The sequence below is a fragment of the Pteronotus mesoamericanus genome, unplaced genomic scaffold (genome assembly GCF_021234165.1).
Source record: "Pteronotus mesoamericanus isolate MK-2021 breed Mesoamerican mustached bat unplaced genomic scaffold, CSHL_Meso_final scaffold_54, whole genome shotgun sequence".
NCBI lineage: Eukaryota > Metazoa > Chordata > Mammalia > Chiroptera > Mormoopidae > Pteronotus > Pteronotus mesoamericanus.
Genome location: NW_026555321.1, coordinates 5,133,751 through 5,152,174, shown reverse-complemented (window position 1 = coordinate 5,152,174; position 18,424 = coordinate 5,133,751). Strand labels below are relative to the sequence as shown.

Sequence of the window (18,424 nt, the reverse complement as noted above, 5' to 3'; positions counted from 1 at the left end):
CACACTTTCTAAATGGCTTCACCCATTGTCAATAGTTTCAAGTATCTTCCAAATGCTGACAATTTTCAAATATTTGTCTTCAGTTTAAACCATCTCTTGATTTCAGACCTATATATTCAATTGCCTAGTGGAACTCTCCACCATGAATATCTGAAAGGCATCTCCAATTTGACAAAGATAACCTAACACCAACACCATCTCCAAACCTAGTCTCCTGTCTTCCCCTGTGCCAGTAAATGATATCACCATCTAGTCAGCTCAGGCTCACAACCTGGGAGCCTCATTCCAAATTTCTCTGGGCTTTAAGGATCATCTACCAACAGTTCTTCTTGTATATAACTCCAAGTTATATACACCTATTTCTCTTTACCTCTGCTGCCACTCCTACTCTAAGACCAGGCCAGTCTCACCTCTGCCTATATTGCTACATCTTCTGAACTGGTCCCCTTGTTTCCATTCTTGACCTTGCAATCTAAAAAGTAAACAGTACAATCCTTTAAAAGAAATCATTTGGACCAAAGGCTGTTGAAACTGTTAAGTGAAAGACTGACAGGGAACTTTATATGAGGCTAATAACACTCATTATTCAATATTAATACCACAAAGAAAATCAGACAGAAAAATATACAACACCTCCTACAAAAATCTGTACCCAAAGAAAAAAAGAAAACAAGAAACAAAAACAAACAAAAAAAATCAGACCTGATCCCGATCAAGCCATTAGCAAAATTCTCAATTTTCAGGAAATACAGGGGACATAAAAACATTAAAAAACAAAAACATAAAACCACCATGGCAATGCAATCAACAAAATCTAGTATATGGGAAAACTATATCTGACTGCTGTGTTTTCCCTCAACAAATAAATGGCCAGAGGAGAAACAGACAACTGCTTTAACTGCATAGAGCCTTAAGAGGTATATCAACCAACTGCAATGGTTGAACCTTGTTTGAATACCACTGCAAAATGTAAAAAGATATTTATGAAATAACTAAGGAAATATGCACAGGCACACACACATATCTCAGTCCAGCAAGATAGTAGGACTGGGGAAGAGAGGCAAAAATACTGATGAATAAAAATAGGCTATGTATTGATAATTTCTTGAAGCTGGATATTGGGTGGTAATGGAGGTTTATCACAGTAGTCTCTAATTCTGGGTATGTTTGAAATTTTTCCATAAAACACGTAATTTGAATCACTTTACTCTCTTCCTTAAAACTCTGCAATGGACCCACAATAAAATAATAAGTAACATCATAAGAGCAAAGGAAATGAGGTGGGGCAAAGTGTGCGAATAAAAAGGATAGGAGGATTTTGAAGAATAACACCACAGCAAAGGTACAATTCAGAATTCTCAAAAGCTGACTAAAGCAGCAGAGAGAACTGGTCTACCTTGGAGAACCACAGAAAAGTGACAATTTCTAAGCCAGAAAGGACAGGAATGATTAGCAAGAAACAACCGAAAATCTATGGAATGATCTGATCATTAAGCTTTTCCCACATACAACTCAGGTAGCTCAATATTTTACATACAGGTGTGTGTGCGCGTGCGTGCTTACATGTCTGTGCATACACAAACACAATTCTGTAGAAATGGAACCATCAGAAAAGGAAAAACAAAGTGCTTGGGACCATTTGAACTTTTATTTGACAAAATTTAATGAAAGGACTAGATAAGAGTTAAATCTCCCAGAATACAGAGTAAAAGAGAAAGATGTAAAACTAGTAAGACAAACAAAAAAGACGCAGTGAGATCCGGTCAAGATGGAGGTATATGTAGATATATTTTGCCTCCTCACACAACCAAAAGAAGGACAACAACAAATTTAAAAACAGAAAAGTCAGAACTGCCAGAAAAATGAACTGTATGGAAGTCCAGCAACCAAGGAGTTAAAGAAGAAACATTCATCCAGACTGGTGGGGGTAAGGGGCAGGCGGAGATGGGCAGCCGGGGCGGAAAGGATGCGAGGCAAGGCAATGGCTGGAGAAGCAGGCGGGCTAGGTGGAGGCTGGCAGACCATGCAGTCCCACATTCCAATAAGGATAAACCGGAACAGCTGGGGAGCAAGGCAGACCCTGCAACCCAGGGTTCCAGTGTGGGGAAAGAAAGCCTCAAAACCCCTGGAGGTAGTGGCAGTGGGAGAAACTCCCAGCCTCACAGGAGTGTTCACTGGAGAGTCCCACAGGGTCCTAGAACGTACCCAAACCCACCTACCTGGGAATCACCACCAGAAGGGCCCAATATGCTGGTGGGTAGTGACTGAAAGCCAGGAGAGCCTAACAAGTGGCACTGTTCCCTCTCGGACCCCTCCCCCACAGACAGCATCACCATGCAGCGACCTCGGTTGCTCCGCCCTGGCGAATACCTATGGCTCTGCCCCTTCCAACATAACAGGCACAGAGAGACAAAGAACTATATCCCAAATGAAAGAACAGGTCAAAGCTCCAAAAATAGAACTAAGCGATGAACATAGCCAACCTATCAGATGCACAGTTCAAAACACTGGTACAAGATGCTCACAGAAATGGTTGAGTATGGTCACAAAATGGAGGAAAAAGTGAAGGCTGAAATAAAGAAAAATATACAGGGAACCAACAGGAAAGGGACAGAAACCAGAACTCAAATCAACAATTTGGTGCAGAAGGAAGAGATAAACATTTAACCAAAAGAGAATGAAGAAACAAGAATTCAAAAAAATGAGGAGAAGCTTAGGAACCTCTGGACAACTTTAAATGTTCCAATATCCAAAGCACAGGGGTGCCAGAAGGAGAAAAGGAAGAGCAAGAAGTTGAAAACTTATTTGAAAAAAATAATGAAGGAGAACTTCCCCATTCTGGTGAAGGAAATAGACTTCCAGGAGGTCCAGGAAGCTCAGAGAGTCCCAAAGAAGGTGGACGCAAGGAAGCACACAAAAAGGCACATCATAATTACATTACCCAAGATTAAAGATAAGGAGAGAATCTTAAAAGCAGCAAGAGAAAAGGAGACAATTACTTACAATGGAGTTACCATAAGACTATCAACTGATTTCTCAAAAGAAACCTTGCAGGCATGAAGGAGTCAGAAAGAAGTATTCAGTCATGAAAGGCAAGGACCTATACCCAAGATTCCTCTATCCAGCAAAGCTATCATTTAGAATGAAAGGGCAGATAAAGTCCTTCCCAGATAAGGTAAAGTTAAAAGAGTTCATCATCACCAGCCCTTGTTAGATGAAATGTTAAAGGGACTTAGCTAAAAAAAAAGAAGATAAAAAACTATGAACAGTGAAACAACAACAAACTCCCAACTATCAACAAATGAACCTAAAAACAAACTAAGCAAACAACAAGAACAGGAACAGAATCACCGAAATGGAGATCAGAGGGGAAATAGGTACAGTGAATAAGCAGCATAAATAGTAAGTACAAAATATACAGGGGGAGGTTAAGAATAGTATAGGAAATGGAGAAGCCAAAGAACTTACATGTATGACCCATGGACAGGAACTAAGTTGGGGGAATGCTGGTGGGAGGGAGAGTGCAGGGCAGAGGGGAATAAAAGGAGAAAAAAAAAGGGACGACTGTAATAGCATAATCAATAAAAAATATATAAAAAATAAAAATTAAAAAAAAAACAAAAAAGACAGTGAATCAACGCAGGAGCTTTAATATCTGATTAATAACAATCCCACAGAGGAGAGACTGAAGCTAATAAAGGGAAGAAAGTTATAAAAAAAAATAGTAATAATTACAGAAGATTTCCTAGAGCTAAAATGAAAAAAATTCAGTGAAATGACTTGAAATTGAATATCTAAATCAAAACAATGGCCGATTTTTAAAAAAGATTATTTATTTGTTTGTTTGTTTTAGAGAGGGGGAAGGAAGAGAGAAAGAGAGGAAGAGAAGCATCCATCGGTTGCCTCTTGCACACCCTTATCTGTAGACCTGGCTTGCAGCCCAGGCATATGCCCCAAAGGGGAATCATACCAGCGACCTTTTGGATGGCAGGCCAGCACTCAGCCCACTGAGACACACCAGCCAGGGTAACAATGGCCAAATTTTAATATTTACTTGAAGATGCTGTATTCTCTCTCAGCGGCACAGTCTTAAGTGAAACTATTTATAAAAAAGGAAGTCCGTTTCTTTTAAAAGAGGCCAAATATTTGATAAAGTCCCTTAAAATTCCTAAGTAGGTATTAACTAGTTAAAACATATTTGAAGACATTTACCCTTTTCTTTAAAGGGGTCCTTTAAAAATTAGGCAACTTCAATAGTTTAATGAAGTGGCAAATGCAATTTAGACCATTATGTGGTATTAATAAATTTAATATATGTCATGAAAGTATAATATCAAACTAGGTAATAAATGAAGCTCATAATAAGGTCTATTTAGGAACTTTACAAAATCTAGTCATTGCAGGTAAATTTTCATGACAGCTAAAGATTAGTCATAACAGCTGTCAAGAATATCAACTATACTATTCTACAAATAAATGATGTAAGCCCTTTCTTGAAGATTCAGGTTCATTAACAACATTATGTTTGAGGATATGTTGCTACTGGTACCTAACACCTTGCACCCAGGTAGGTAAATGGGTCTGCTTCAGGAACACTAAGATTTTCAATCTTAGTGAGCACTACTTACAGTCTGTAATGTTACTAAACACTCAATCTTTGACCCCTGTAATTTACTTTCTCTCCTTATAGAATTTTTTCCCCTCATCACTGCTCCTAGAATAAAAGTTTGGCCTTTCTGCCAGTAAGTTAATGAGATGTTTTCTTTCAGTGATTTAAATTACCCAATCACAGAATATTCCAGGGTATAGAAGAAAAATATTCAGCATAATTTCTTACTATTGTTCACCACCCCTAAAACCAATAGCTGTACGTCAATTTGAAGTGGTCCCAGAAGTCTTATCTCTAAAAAGTCCAAGTTACATCATCAGTTGTATACATTTTTAAGATTCATGTTTGAAATAATAAACTGTGTTGAAATGTTAAAAATCTACAAAGAGTGCCCTAGCTGGTGTGGCTCAGTTGGTTGGAGTGCCCTTCCATAAACAGAAAGGACGCGAGTTCTGTCCAGTCGGGACACGTGTGAAAGGCAATCAATTGATGTTTCTCTCTCACATGGATGTTTCTCTCCCTCTCTTTCTCCATCTCTTCCCCTCTCTCTAAAATCAATAAGCATGTCTCGGGTAAGTATATAAAAAGAAAACAGAGTTTACAAATAATCTGCAACAAAACCTTATTTCTTTCCAGCCACTCTGCAGCATAACAACAAAAGGCCAAATTCCTCTCATGAGCTTTTGACGCAGATTGCAGGGCTCAGCGCCACAAAATAATCCTACAGGTTTTTAACTCTATCGGGTTTGATTTCCCAGAACTGCCTCACAACCATCTGGCTGCTTAGTTTTATACTCTTGAGTGAGTATAAATACAACTAAACAGAAAGGTACCAGAAACCCTTCAACTGATAGTCTTTATAGTGCTTCACAAATCCAAGTTTGCTGAAGTTTAATAGATAACAGATTAATAACCAGAATATATAGAGAGCAATTATAAATAAGCAACAAATAAGTCAAATAACCCAAAAATTGCCTAAGGCTGCCAGTAGACAATCCACAGAAAAGGAAATACGAGTAAACAAATGTAAGAAAATGATCAACCTTATTAGAAAGCAGAGATGTTTTCAAAAGGGTGAGACATTTTTCACACAGCTGATAGGCAAATTTTAAAAAGATTAATAACAAAAAACTGGAAAGAATAGAGGGTGGTAGGCATGGTTGGTGGTAAGTGGTAAAACCTCTTTTGGAGGAAATTAACTGCAACTAACACAATTTGAAATAAATAAAAACTTTGATCCAGAAATTCTACTTCTGGGCATTTTAAGAAATATGTACGTGTGGGTATTCGTATATATACCCCCATTATGTTTTGTACAAAGGTGTTTTTTTCAGAATTATTTAGAAAAATTATGTGATTAAACAATCTAAAATTCCATAAAAGAAGAAATAGGTATGATAAATCCATACTGTAGAATTCTATGCAACAGTTCAAACAAATGAGGCAGTTACACATGATTATATTAAAAATCTCTGTCATACTGAGTACATAGCAAATGGCAAACACACGTTCAGAATGATATAATTTATATAAACTCAGTAAAAACAAAACCATTTATTTTGGTATTTAATATGCATGTAACGCGCAGTAAAACGCACAAAAAGACAAACTCCATACTAATAAAAGGGCTCACCTCTGCTTATGGCTGGGATTGAGGCTTAGAAATAGTTCTGAGGGGACTTTTGCTCTATCTGCATTGTTTGAATTTTGAAAGGAAAAGACTGTATTTGTGTTAAGTGCATAATTAAAAATGAGGGAATAAAAAACAACATAGGTTGGGAACAGCATAATCTATTTGTTATATGTGTTAACATGATACTAGTATGGTGTATGTGCATGGTATGTCAGTGAGATTAAATATTTAGGAGTATACATAAAAATGTTAACTATAAATCCTAAAATGTGTATCTTTACTGTTTACTGTGTAGATTTTAGTGAAGGTATATTACTTTAATTATCAGTAATATCCAAAAAAAGTATTTCCATTTGAAGAAAATAATGAACAGGAAGGTTGTTACCCTCTGAGCTCTATGAGGTTGTTCCTTTAATTTCTTCTAAACCAAGACATTCCTAAACAGTCTGAACGTATTTATGTACTAATTGAAGAAAGGAAAACTAAGTAAATATACATTGATAGCCACTGAACCTGTATGTTTAAGAAAGAAAAATCTTGATATGGCCTAAACCAAATACAACATTGAGAGGTGCATGTAAGTTAAGATTTAAACAAAAAAACTTGGCAAGGTCCTTAAGTACATGAAAACTTAATTTGCTAATTTTGATGGCTTTTACTTTAAAAATTAGTAGTTTAAATTATTTTGTTATTTATATAAGGACATACAAAAGTTACATAAATTCTTCTTTTACATAAGTTCTTGGAATAAACCATAACAATAAACAAAACCAAATTTACTACCATATTTCCATTAACATGTTCATAATAGTTTAAATGGCCATTTACTAATATCATTTTGGTAGGTTTCTATCCTATTCCTCATAGTTCCAAGGGGACATATTCCTTAGAGGGAAGTCATTATGTAGTAGTAAGGAAGGCTGAAACTGTTAAGAGTTAAAATTCCCAAATACTGTCAGTCTTCATTAAGAAACTAATGAAAACATACAGAAAACATTTTTTGAGTAACCTCAAATTCCCCTTCATACGTATCTGTGGTTTTGATGTGATTATAAAGCATACCTCTAAGCATCTTAACAAAAGGTTTAATAATGAAAAGAAAAGCTCAAGTATTAAATGTTGTGAAGGACAGTAACGAATGCACTAGATTTGGTTCTAGTTTGTTCTGTGCCTGGGACTTACAATCTCAGCAAGCCTCAGTTTTTCAATCTGTGAAATGGAAATATCAAAACACTCTGCCTACTTCACCGAGTTATCTGTACTTGAGGAGTTAATGTATGCTAAGTATATGAAAGTGCTTTGGAAAACTAAAATGCACTATAGAAATATTTTTTATTTGTTTTTATCACAGTAGAGCACTGACAAAATCAAATTTTAAACAAATTATATCCTATATAGAAACTGTAAAAGACTAAATATTTTCTAGAGAACTATTTACTACAGACCCTGACAAATCACAAGCATATTATTAAAATAGTGCCCATGGCAAGCTATTTTGCCTCTTGAACTACTTTATAGCACAGAATCCTACTTGTTGTCAAATACAACAGGAAAGATGTCAAGCTAGTTAACCAAATCTTCCTGCCAAAATTTGTCATTCTTCCAAAGGCCATGTTCTGTCTTTAAAGCTTTTGCATATATTCCATGTTTCTTCCAATAGTGCTTCTTCATATCTAACACCAAAGGCTGAGGGCTTGCCTGGGTTGCAAGGTAAATTGTCACCTTATATTTGCCAGACCCCATATAGGGATTTCAAGTAGAAAAAGATACCAAATGACAAGTAAGCACACACGTGCATACATGCATACATGACTGTGTACACACACACGTCCTTCATTCTTAAGGGAAAAATATATTTCTTACATAGCAAGCAATCGTCACTTTAAAAGCAAGTGTCTAACACCAGCAAAAGAAGAAAAATTAATCTTACTCACCATCTCCCATAGCCATTCAGATGGTCCAGGGAGCTCTCTCAAACCAAGAGGTCAAACAGTACAGCAAATAAATGCAGCTCAGAGCCTGCGCCACTGGGCTCGGCCTGCAGCCTGCAGACACCGGGAGCACTGTGTGACCCAGGCCGCGCTGCAGCTCTGCACCGCAATAGCCAACAGCTGCTACACCACTTCAAAATAAAAGTCTGGGGTCTTGTTGAAAACCCTCGTCTATTTAGCAGAGCCTAGCAGTGTTTGATCAAGATTATTCTTTAACTACACATAGGCAGTTAGACACAGGTTATGATGTTTCTCTTTATACTGGATGACTGAAATTTAACGTAAGAAAAGCTCTGGGAGCCAATAAATGCCATTCCACTGGGGGACTTTTAATGCAATCATCAAAACACAAGGCATGTGTTCAGCAATCATTTTCTGCTTCCCTAAAGATATCCATGCAATCAGTAGCAATCACATGATCTCATGGATTAACTGATTTGCACCTTTTTAAAAGGTTTTCATCCTTTTAATATTTACATCAGAAGATGGCTAGAAGTGCACAAACAGGAATAGCCCAGTTTCCATGATTAACTGCTCTCATTATGCAGGAAGCATTTCTGGCTGCCGTAAACAAATCACGTCAAAGGCTGCTCATCAAAGGCTGCTCTGTGTGCGGACAGCAGGGCCACACGGAACAAAGCTTGCTTCTGGTGGAAACAGAACCTTGCCAGTGCGCAGCTGCAGGGCCACGGAGCACCCTCCATCCAAGCTGCACAACCATCAGCACATTGTCAACCTCAGAGAAGACCCTGGTGCTCATGGTCACAAACAGACACCTTTAAAAACCAACCTGAGAAGAACTGCTTTGCCTTTCACCAAAGGGTATGTTATAAACACATAAGAAAGCTGAACTGTAGGTTATCTCACTGCCTCTAATAAGCCAAATATCAGGGTAATTCGAAAGCCTAGTTTCTGTGCTTTGTCTTAGAGCCAGCCTCTCAGAACAATTCTTTTCCTAGCAGCTGTTTCAAACAGAGAAGCTGGGAAATATTTTACAGTGATTACACAATAAGACTGCATTAGGTCCTACACACACACTGGACACATCCAAATTATGCACAGTCTTTTCACAGTGAAAGAGAAAAAGACTTGCAGTCAGAGCCACAAACACTGTTGGTGTTTACATCTCGATTAGCGTAGGAGACTGTCTAGAAAGCTCCATGACGACACCAGCTCTAATCATAGGGGGCCTGCAGCTTTCAGTTTTTTCCTTCCTACAAGGCTGGTGTCGCCTCCTTTCAGCCACAATCTGATTAATTTTAAACCTAGTTTCCTTCTACCAGCAGAGCTAATTCTACTTAGGGATTCTGCCTAACTTACTTTGTAATACAAGAATTACAGTCAGGCTTATAAAACCCTCAAGACAAAAAAGTGCTGTGTATCTCTCACCATTTCTAAACTAAATGACATGCTCAAATCTCAGATGATACAATTTACTTTGTGTTCTTGAGTTGTGCTAAACTAATGCTCTAGGAAATCAAGTCAAAGAATTTAATCAAAACTGAAATTGAATGAATACAGAAATGACAATTATGAAAGAAATCAGAGACAAAAGCATGGGATGGAAAGTTTTATACCAGGACATAAATAAGGGGAAAGAGGAAGACTAAGGAGGAAAACATAAAGAAACAGACTGTCTCTCAGAGCAGTAAATAAGACAGTGTTAGGCCGGGTCACCCCCACTCACCACCTCACTCTCCTGCCTAAAATCCTTCACCTCCCAGAAATTCATTAGAACTTCTCCCATGGCCTCTACGGCCCTTATATCATGGTTCCTGATTATGTTTTCAACTACATCTCATAGGTGGTCTCCCTTCCAACCCAGTCCTAGCCTCCCTTCTGTTCTTCAAATATACTAAGTCCTTGAAACCTTTCCGCCTTTATGGTCTCATTTTCTCTGCCCAAAACACTTTTTCTACCATCTATCCCATGACTGGCTGATTCTCCGTTACCAGGCCTCAGTTCAAATATGTCAACTCTCAGAGAGATTTGCCGCGCTATTCTAAAATGGCATCACTGAGTTACTTACCAACTCCATATCCTAGTTCTTTCACTTAATGACTTAAGACTTTTAGCTATAGTGACTCTTAAAAAGTGATACCACCTTTACCACAAATCCTCTGGTTTTGGTTTTTGTCTGTATTTAGCAAAATGACTTTTCATTCCAAAACACTCTCAATCAATAAAAGAAGTGTGGTGTTCCATTATTATTATTTGTTTTAGGCAAAGGCACACCAAAAAAATATATACTTACCATATAGTTTCTAGTCACAGAATATCACATGGAACAAACTGGAATTAAATGCCACGTTTGGGTGAACTTACAACAATTTGCTTTGCATTATGTACACAAAGCAAGAGAAAGAAAAGGTGGTTATCTTTAATGGCTCTTCAGTGTGTCATGTGTGTAAATTTTTTTAAAATCCTCACCCTAGGATATGTTTATTGATTTTAGAAAGAGAGAGGGAGAAGGGGAGGAACACAGATGTGAGAGAGAAACATCGATCGGTTGCCTTCCATTTGCGCCCCAACCAAGGATCAAACCAGTAACATTTTGGTACACAGGACAACGCTCTGGTCAACCGAGCAACCCAGCCAGGGCTGTGCGTAAAATATTCTTACAAACTTTCATGTTGAGACTTTATTTTGAACTAGAATGTTTTCCTATTCTATTACTTTTTTTATCCTCACCCAAGGACTTTTTAAAAAAATTGCTTTTAGAGAGAAAGGAGAGAGGGGCAGGGGATGAAAGAAGGAAAAAGGAGAGAGAGACAGGGATGGGGGAGACAGCGATTGATTGTATTTTCATATGTGCCCCAACAGGGGACTGGCACCATAACCTGGGTATGTGCCCTGACCAGTAATTGAACACATGACCTTTAGGTCTACAGGTAATGCTTCAAACAACTGAGCCACACCAGCCAGGGCCTGTTCTATTTTTACTTTTGCAATTCTAATTTGAGTGTACAATAACAATGAACCAACAAAGGGCTCAAAATTTTGTGGGGAAAAATGTGCAGAAATAAAAAAAGGAGTTGAATAAACCTTTATTATGTCGAGTACGAAATATTTTTTGCATTTAAAAAGTTACCTATGAAAACTTGTTTTCAGTGCTTACTTGATACATTTTTCTACCTGTGAAAATTATTCAAGTATCCTGGGATGGAATCAAACATACTATAATATTAATGTAAATAATGTTTTCATTTAATGGCTATTAATTTGGCAGCAAGGATTTTAAAAATAGTGTAAATTAAATTCATTAAATTCACTAAACAAAGCGTAGTTGTATTTCTTCTATTACCAACTGTAATCACGCTGGATATCCATTTGTTCACTTATTCATGATCTACTCTCCCTTACTAGAATGTAGGCTCAGTGAGGCGGAATCTTTAACTGTCTTCCTCACTCTTGTGACAGGATGTAGTTTACATTTTAAGGTCATTCCCACTTCTGGATAGAAAACAGATTCCAGGGGGCAAACATGGTACTGAAAGCTATTGTAGTAATCTAGGCAAAAATTAAAGGAGAGTTAGAGTGGGTTTTAGCAGTGGAGATGAAAAGAAAAATTGGGATATATCAACATTTCACAGGAAGAAATGACTAATTAGACTAATTAGTAAATGACAATTAGGGATTAATTTAGATTTTTTAGCCTGAGCTGATGATGGTTCCACTGACTGAAATGCGTAATATGAGGGAAGAACAAATTTGAAGGAAAGGAAAAGACAAAAGGGTTTCCATTTTGGACACGTTAAGCCTAGGATGCCCATCAGGCATCCAATGGAAATGTAGCGGCCACTGGCTACCAATTATAGAGCATAAGGGAGAGATGAGTGAGGGCTAGAACTACACATTTGAGGCATCAGCAAATAGTTACCATTTAAAGCCTTTGGGCTAGATTAGGTCACTGAGGAAAAATAAAGGCCAGGGAGAGGAGGGGGTTTGGCAGCTGCCAACAAGGTAAGTGGGCTTCTCTCTTCTAACCCCCTCCCTTATTAAAGAATCCATTAAGGTATTTTTCAATGACATCATAATACTGTCATCAAAAACATCATGACCAATTTCTACACTCCCATATATGTATTACAGACCTTGACATTCACATTTGACCATGCTTACTTACAATATTCAGTTGTGGTATCTCCAAAAAACCTTTCAAAACTCCCCTAAGAGAAATAAATGGCAGATACTAACCCTAAACCTCCTGTTTATAAAGAGATAAATAAGAGAAAAAGAAATGAGAGCTAAAAGAATAGGGGGGAAAATGCTATTTTGAAGGTAATAGAAATAACCTCACAGATAATAAGAATGACAGTTCTTTCTAAATAAACCATACCAAATAATAAGTAAGGAATATCTTAAATTTATAATAAGCATTATATTCCTTTTCTTAGAGCTGTAACTACATAGTCTGAAATAACAAAAATGAGAGTGTACTATAACTAGTATAAAAACACAAAAATCTTAATTCAAGGAATTTTAACAACTCGCCATCTTCCTGCTGTTTGTGGTTTCTACAGAAATCGACAGAGGTAACTGCTGGAAAAAGAAAAACAAGGCACTTAAAACACCTTCTATTCAGAGGAGTGAGAAACAGCTGGCAGTTAGAGTGAGGACCAGTAGCGCTAAAGACAATTTATGCTTCTGGAACTAACTTTAGATTGGGGTAGACACAATCTTTTTAACACTAAATTCTCATTTCATCTGCCTTCCTGCAACAAAACAAGACTAGAGGGAAAAGACTAATTTATATTACAAACTAGTTTTCCTATTATTTAACTATACAACTCATACACCTAATTTTTTTCTCCAGCATCATTTACATTACTAATCACGCTCTCTTTAATATGAACCTAATTTCCTAGGTGAAAAAAAACCCTATACTATCTCTGGAAATACAATATACTCTTTACATATAAGGCTAATTAATAATTAAAGACTGCGGTCTAGGTAAATGTTACCCAACAAAACTAAATATGGTTTAGTGTCTTTACAAAAAGTAGAGCAACCACAAAATCAAATGAATGCCAAACACTAACCCCAACCTCCATGAATTCCAACTCTAATTAAGAAGCCGAAGATGATTATGGTGGTAAAGTTCCTATGTCTGTGTCTCTTCACCAGTATCATCACTGACAGTCTACACGTAGGTGTAACAGAATCCATCAACCCCACAATTTCTACTAAAAACAACTAAGTAAAACAATAGCACCAAGAAAAATAAAGTGCCTAGGAATAAACTTAACCAAGGAAGTAAAAGACCTGTACTCAGAAAACTACAGAACACTGGAGAAAAAAATGAAGGAAGACACAAATAAATGGAGGCATGTAACGCATATGCTGTGTTCATGGGTTGGAAGAATTAATATGGTTAAAATGTCCATACTACTCAAAGCAATTTATAATTCAACTCAATCTCTATTAAAATACCAATGACATAATTATAGATATAGAACAAATATTTCTAAAATTTATATGGAACCATAAATGATCCCAAACAGCCTCAGCAATTTTGAGAAAGAAGAACAAAGTAGGAGGAATCACAATACCTGACATCAAACTATATTACAACACCACTGTAATCAAAACAGTCTGGTATTGGCAATAAGAACAGACACAGATCAATGGAACAGACTAGAGAACCCAGAAATAAACCTATGTCTCTATGATCAATTAACATTTAACAAAGAGGGCAGCTGCATATAATGGAGTAAAAAAAGCCTTTTCAACAAATGGTGCTGGCAGATCTGGAGAGCTACATGCAAAAAATATGAAACTAGACCATCAACTTACACCATACACAAAAATAAACTCAAGATGGATAAAAGACTTAAACATAAGTCATGACACCATAAAAGGCCTGGAGGAAAACACAGACAGGAAAATTTCAAATGTCCCACACAGCAATATTTTCACCAGTATGTCCCCAAGGGCAAGGGATATAAAGAAAAGATTAAACAAACGGGACTACAACAAAGTAAAAAGCTTCTGCATGGCTAAAGAAAACATCAGCAAAATGAAAAGGGAACCAATCATATGGGAAAACATATTTGCCAATGACACCTCAGACAAGGGTATGATCTCCAAAACATAAAAAACTCATACAACTCCACACCAAAAAGACAAACAATCCAATTAAAAAATGGGAAATGACCTGAATGGATACTTCTCCAAGAAGGACATACAGAGGGCCCAGAGACATATGAAAGGATGTTCAACATCACTAGCCATCAGAGAAATGCAAACTAAAACCACAATTAACACTTCACACTGGTCAGAATGGGCATCATTAACAAATCAACAAACAAGAAGTGCTGGCCTGATTGTGGAGAAAAGGAACCGCTAGTTAGTACACTGTTGGTGGGAATGCAGACTGGTGCAGCCACTGTGGAAAACAGTATGGAATTTCCTCAAAAAAACCAAAAATGGAACTGCTTTTTGATCCAGTGATTCCACTGCTAGGATCATACTGTTAAGAGTCCTGAAATACCAATTCAAAAGAATCTATGCACCCCAATGTTAACAGAGCGTTATTTACAATAGCCAGGTGCTAGAAAGAGCCTAAGTGCCCATCAATAAATGAGTGGATCAAAAAACTATGGTACATTTACACAATGGCATATTATGCAGCAGAAAAAAAGAAGGAACTTCTGCCCTTCACAACAGTGTGGATGGAACTGGAGAGTATTATGCTAAGTGAAATAACCCAGGGGGTGAAAGAAAAACACCATATGATCTCACCTATAAGTGGAACCTAATCAACAAAACAAATAAATGAGCAAAATATAACCAGAGACATGGAAATAAACAACAAAATGGCAGTAACCAGAAGGGAGGAGGAAGGGGGATAATAGAGGAAAGAAGGGGAAAAGCCAAGTCAATGAACATGTATAAAGCAATGGGCTAGGGGGCAGAGGTGCAGGGGAGAGCTTTGGGGGAAAAATTGGGACAGCTGTAATTGAACAACAATTAGAAAAAGATTTAAAAAATAACTAGGTAAAACATTTACTCTGGGAATAGTGAAGACATTTCATGCATGGACTGTGGAGGGCAGGACAGTCATCATATCTTCAATCCAGAAGATACAAAAAACAGGCAATGAACAGGATCATTTTTCACAATTGAGTACACCCATTATTAAGTTTTCGCTTACTCCAAAGAGTCAAAAAATAGGTAATGATCAGCAGGGTGTAAAGACTTTGTTATTGTATCCTAACTGAGTTTTAAGCCACAAAATCAAAAGTAATAGAACAGTTCACATGTCTTAAAAGTTTACTAAATAATCTTAGAGATGTTTAAGAACTGGAATAACTTAATTATTCTTACCTTTGCAGACATTCAAAATCATACCGCCTGAGTTCTGCACTTCATCAAATTTGGCAAATATCATTTCTAATCTGGGAATAAAGAATAAATTGTTTAACAATTCCTCTTACCACCTCACTGAGGAAAAAATACAATTCCAGTTAGCTCTACATAACTCTCTTACAATGAACTCACTTATGAAAAGAAAGGCAAAACCCCTCTCTCTCCTGTTGAGAGAACCAGCCAAACACAGGTAGCACTCTATAGAATTGCAGGTATATTTGTGAAAAGATAACTTTCACACAAAGCAGTTTCCCATGTTTCATCATAAAATAATTTCTCCAAACCCATCAAAAATACTTTAGTTCCAACTTTATAATGAATCCATTCAGTCCCAATATATCTTTATTTTTTTTTATTGTATTTTTTTTCATTACAACTTAGTCCCCTTATACTCTCCTCCTCTCTGGCCCCCACAATCACCACACTGTCAAACTAAACGAACAAGCAAAACAGAGACAGACTTATAGATAGAGAGCAGGATAACACCAATACATCTTTAAAAAGTACAAAGAATCATGTTAAGGAAATAAGGCAAATATAAAAACAGTGAAATATAAAATGTCAGAAACTAAAGTAATGTTGATATGACTGATAATCTGATGTTCTCCCTCCTAACCTGTCTTCATTCAACTCCATTAGTGCTTCTCATTTTATATTCAGAATAATTACTTTCTACATACCTGCTATTGCTCTTTTTTAAGTTAAAAATGTGTTTCTTATTACAAAAGCAATGTATCCTCATTATGAAAGAAAATTAGAAAACATAAATAGGAAGAAGCCACACACAAATATCATCCAGAATTTATTAACTGTATCCTTTCTGATGCTTTGTATTTACATATAAATTTTCTTCAGACAAAAGTAGTATCATGCTGACAGCACCTTTTTTTTTTTAGTTTGCTTTACCTTTACTTTCCAATATACCATGCTATGATTTAGTCTTAAATTTGTGACAGAGATTTGGGGAAGGCAGGAGGCCACTCTCACATTGTATTTAATTGCAAAATGTTTTTTGATTTACCCTTATCTTCCTGTCACAATTTCATTTCTAAAATTTTAGTTTTAACATTTAAGTCTAACACCATAGGTACATATCCTGCCATTTTACTTGTAAAATTAGGATGCAGATACCGGTTCCTGTCAGCCTAAGAAAATCTTTTAGTTAAAAACCTCCTAGGAATTGATTATACCTTGTTTTATTACACTTTGCTTTATTGTATTTTGCAGTTACTGCATTTTTTACAGATTGAAGGTTTGAGGCTACCCTGTGTTCAAGCAAGTCTACTGGCACCATTTTTCCAACAGCATTTGTTCACTTCCCATCTCTATGTCACAATCTGGTAATCCTCGCAATATTTAAAACTTTTTCATTATTATTATATTTGTTAAGGTGATCTGTGACCAGTGACCTCTGATGTTACTTACTATGTAACTGTTTTGGGGTGCCATGAACTGCACCTATATATAACAAGAAACTTAATCAATAAATGTACGTGTTCCGACTGCTCCACTGAGCAGAACGTGACCACCATGAAAACAGAGTATAATTTTCTGAATTCATTATATTCAGTTCTTGCAAACAAATGATAGTAGAAAGAGGAAAAGAGTTAGTGGAACAATTATCTGAAGAAAAGGATAAACCAAAATTCATTCATATAAGAAATGCATCCAGTATTTTGAATGTTCAAAATACTACCTATATAATAATGTGTCCATATGCTAAAGAGTAGAAAACACTCTGCATGCTTTAAAAAGCCAATCTCAGCCCTAGCCAGTGTGGACTGGCTGCAACACCATCCCGTAGACCAAAAGGCCACAAGTTTGATTCCCGGTCAGGACAAATACCCAGGTTGCAGGTTCAATTCCTGGTTGGGATGCATATGAGAACACAACTATCAACACTTCTCTCTGACATCTTTGTTTCCCCCTCCACTTTGTCTCTCCCCCCATCCTTCTCCCTCCCTTTCTCTATCTGCCTCCCTCTTCCTCTCTCTCTTTCAAAACAATGAAGAAATGTCCTCAGGTAAGGATAAAAAAAGAAAAAGAAAAAAGCCAATTTTACCATGCCTTGTAACTACGTAGTCCCCTACCACTTCCTAGAGAAACATCATAGACAAGAATGATAAAAGTATAACATGGAGGAAAGAACTACTGACTGAGAAAGGAAGCTTTCAGCTTCTCACCAACTAGCTATCACTGCTCTGGGTCTCATAGTCTCATCTGCCACTTAGAGGAGAGAATAAACAAAAATAAGAATAGGGTTATTTCAGTAATGATATTGAAGCATAAGCTATCCACATATGATAAAACCCTTATGAGGCTAAAATTACTTATTAAACATAACTTAAGAAGAAAGAAATATTATAGGCCAATTTTACCTTGGGCATAATGCAAAAATCCTTGGCATATATGTGGACACATAACTTATAACAAAAGGAACACTGAAGAAAAATGTTTTTAATAAGTGTAGCTGGGTCAAGTGGATATCCACATGGGAAAGAAAATGTATCTGAAGCACTATCTCACACCATTTAAAAAAACAAATCCCATGTGTACTATAAACCTGAATATAAATAAAACTTCAGGGCAATTACACAGAGAATGTCTTCATGACAGAGTAGGCAAAGATTTTTTAAACTGGACACAGGAACCTGTCTAATCATAAAGGAACTGATGAGAGCTACATTAAAATTAAGAACTTATATACAACAAAAGACATCAAGGAACTAAAAAGACAAGTGACATGGTAGGAGAATATATTTGAAATATATATAGATAGAGTTTTTTTTGACAATGGCCTTATATCTAGAATGTATTTTT

General features: G+C 36.6%; 1 protein-coding gene across 38 annotated transcripts in view; it reads right to left on the bottom strand.

Annotated features, from left to right (window-relative positions):
* Nucleotides 1-18,424, bottom strand: part of CLASP2 (cytoplasmic linker associated protein 2) — a 159,222-nt gene that overhangs the window by 114,333 nt on the left and 26,465 nt on the right. For all 38 annotated transcript variants that reach the window (XM_054594914.1, XM_054594921.1, XM_054594916.1 and 35 more), the window contains exon 7: nt 15,563-15,633. In XM_054594914.1, the coding sequence (XP_054450889.1) occupies nt 15,563-15,633 (71 nt within the window). The remainder of the gene's footprint in view (nt 1-15,562; nt 15,634-18,424) is intronic.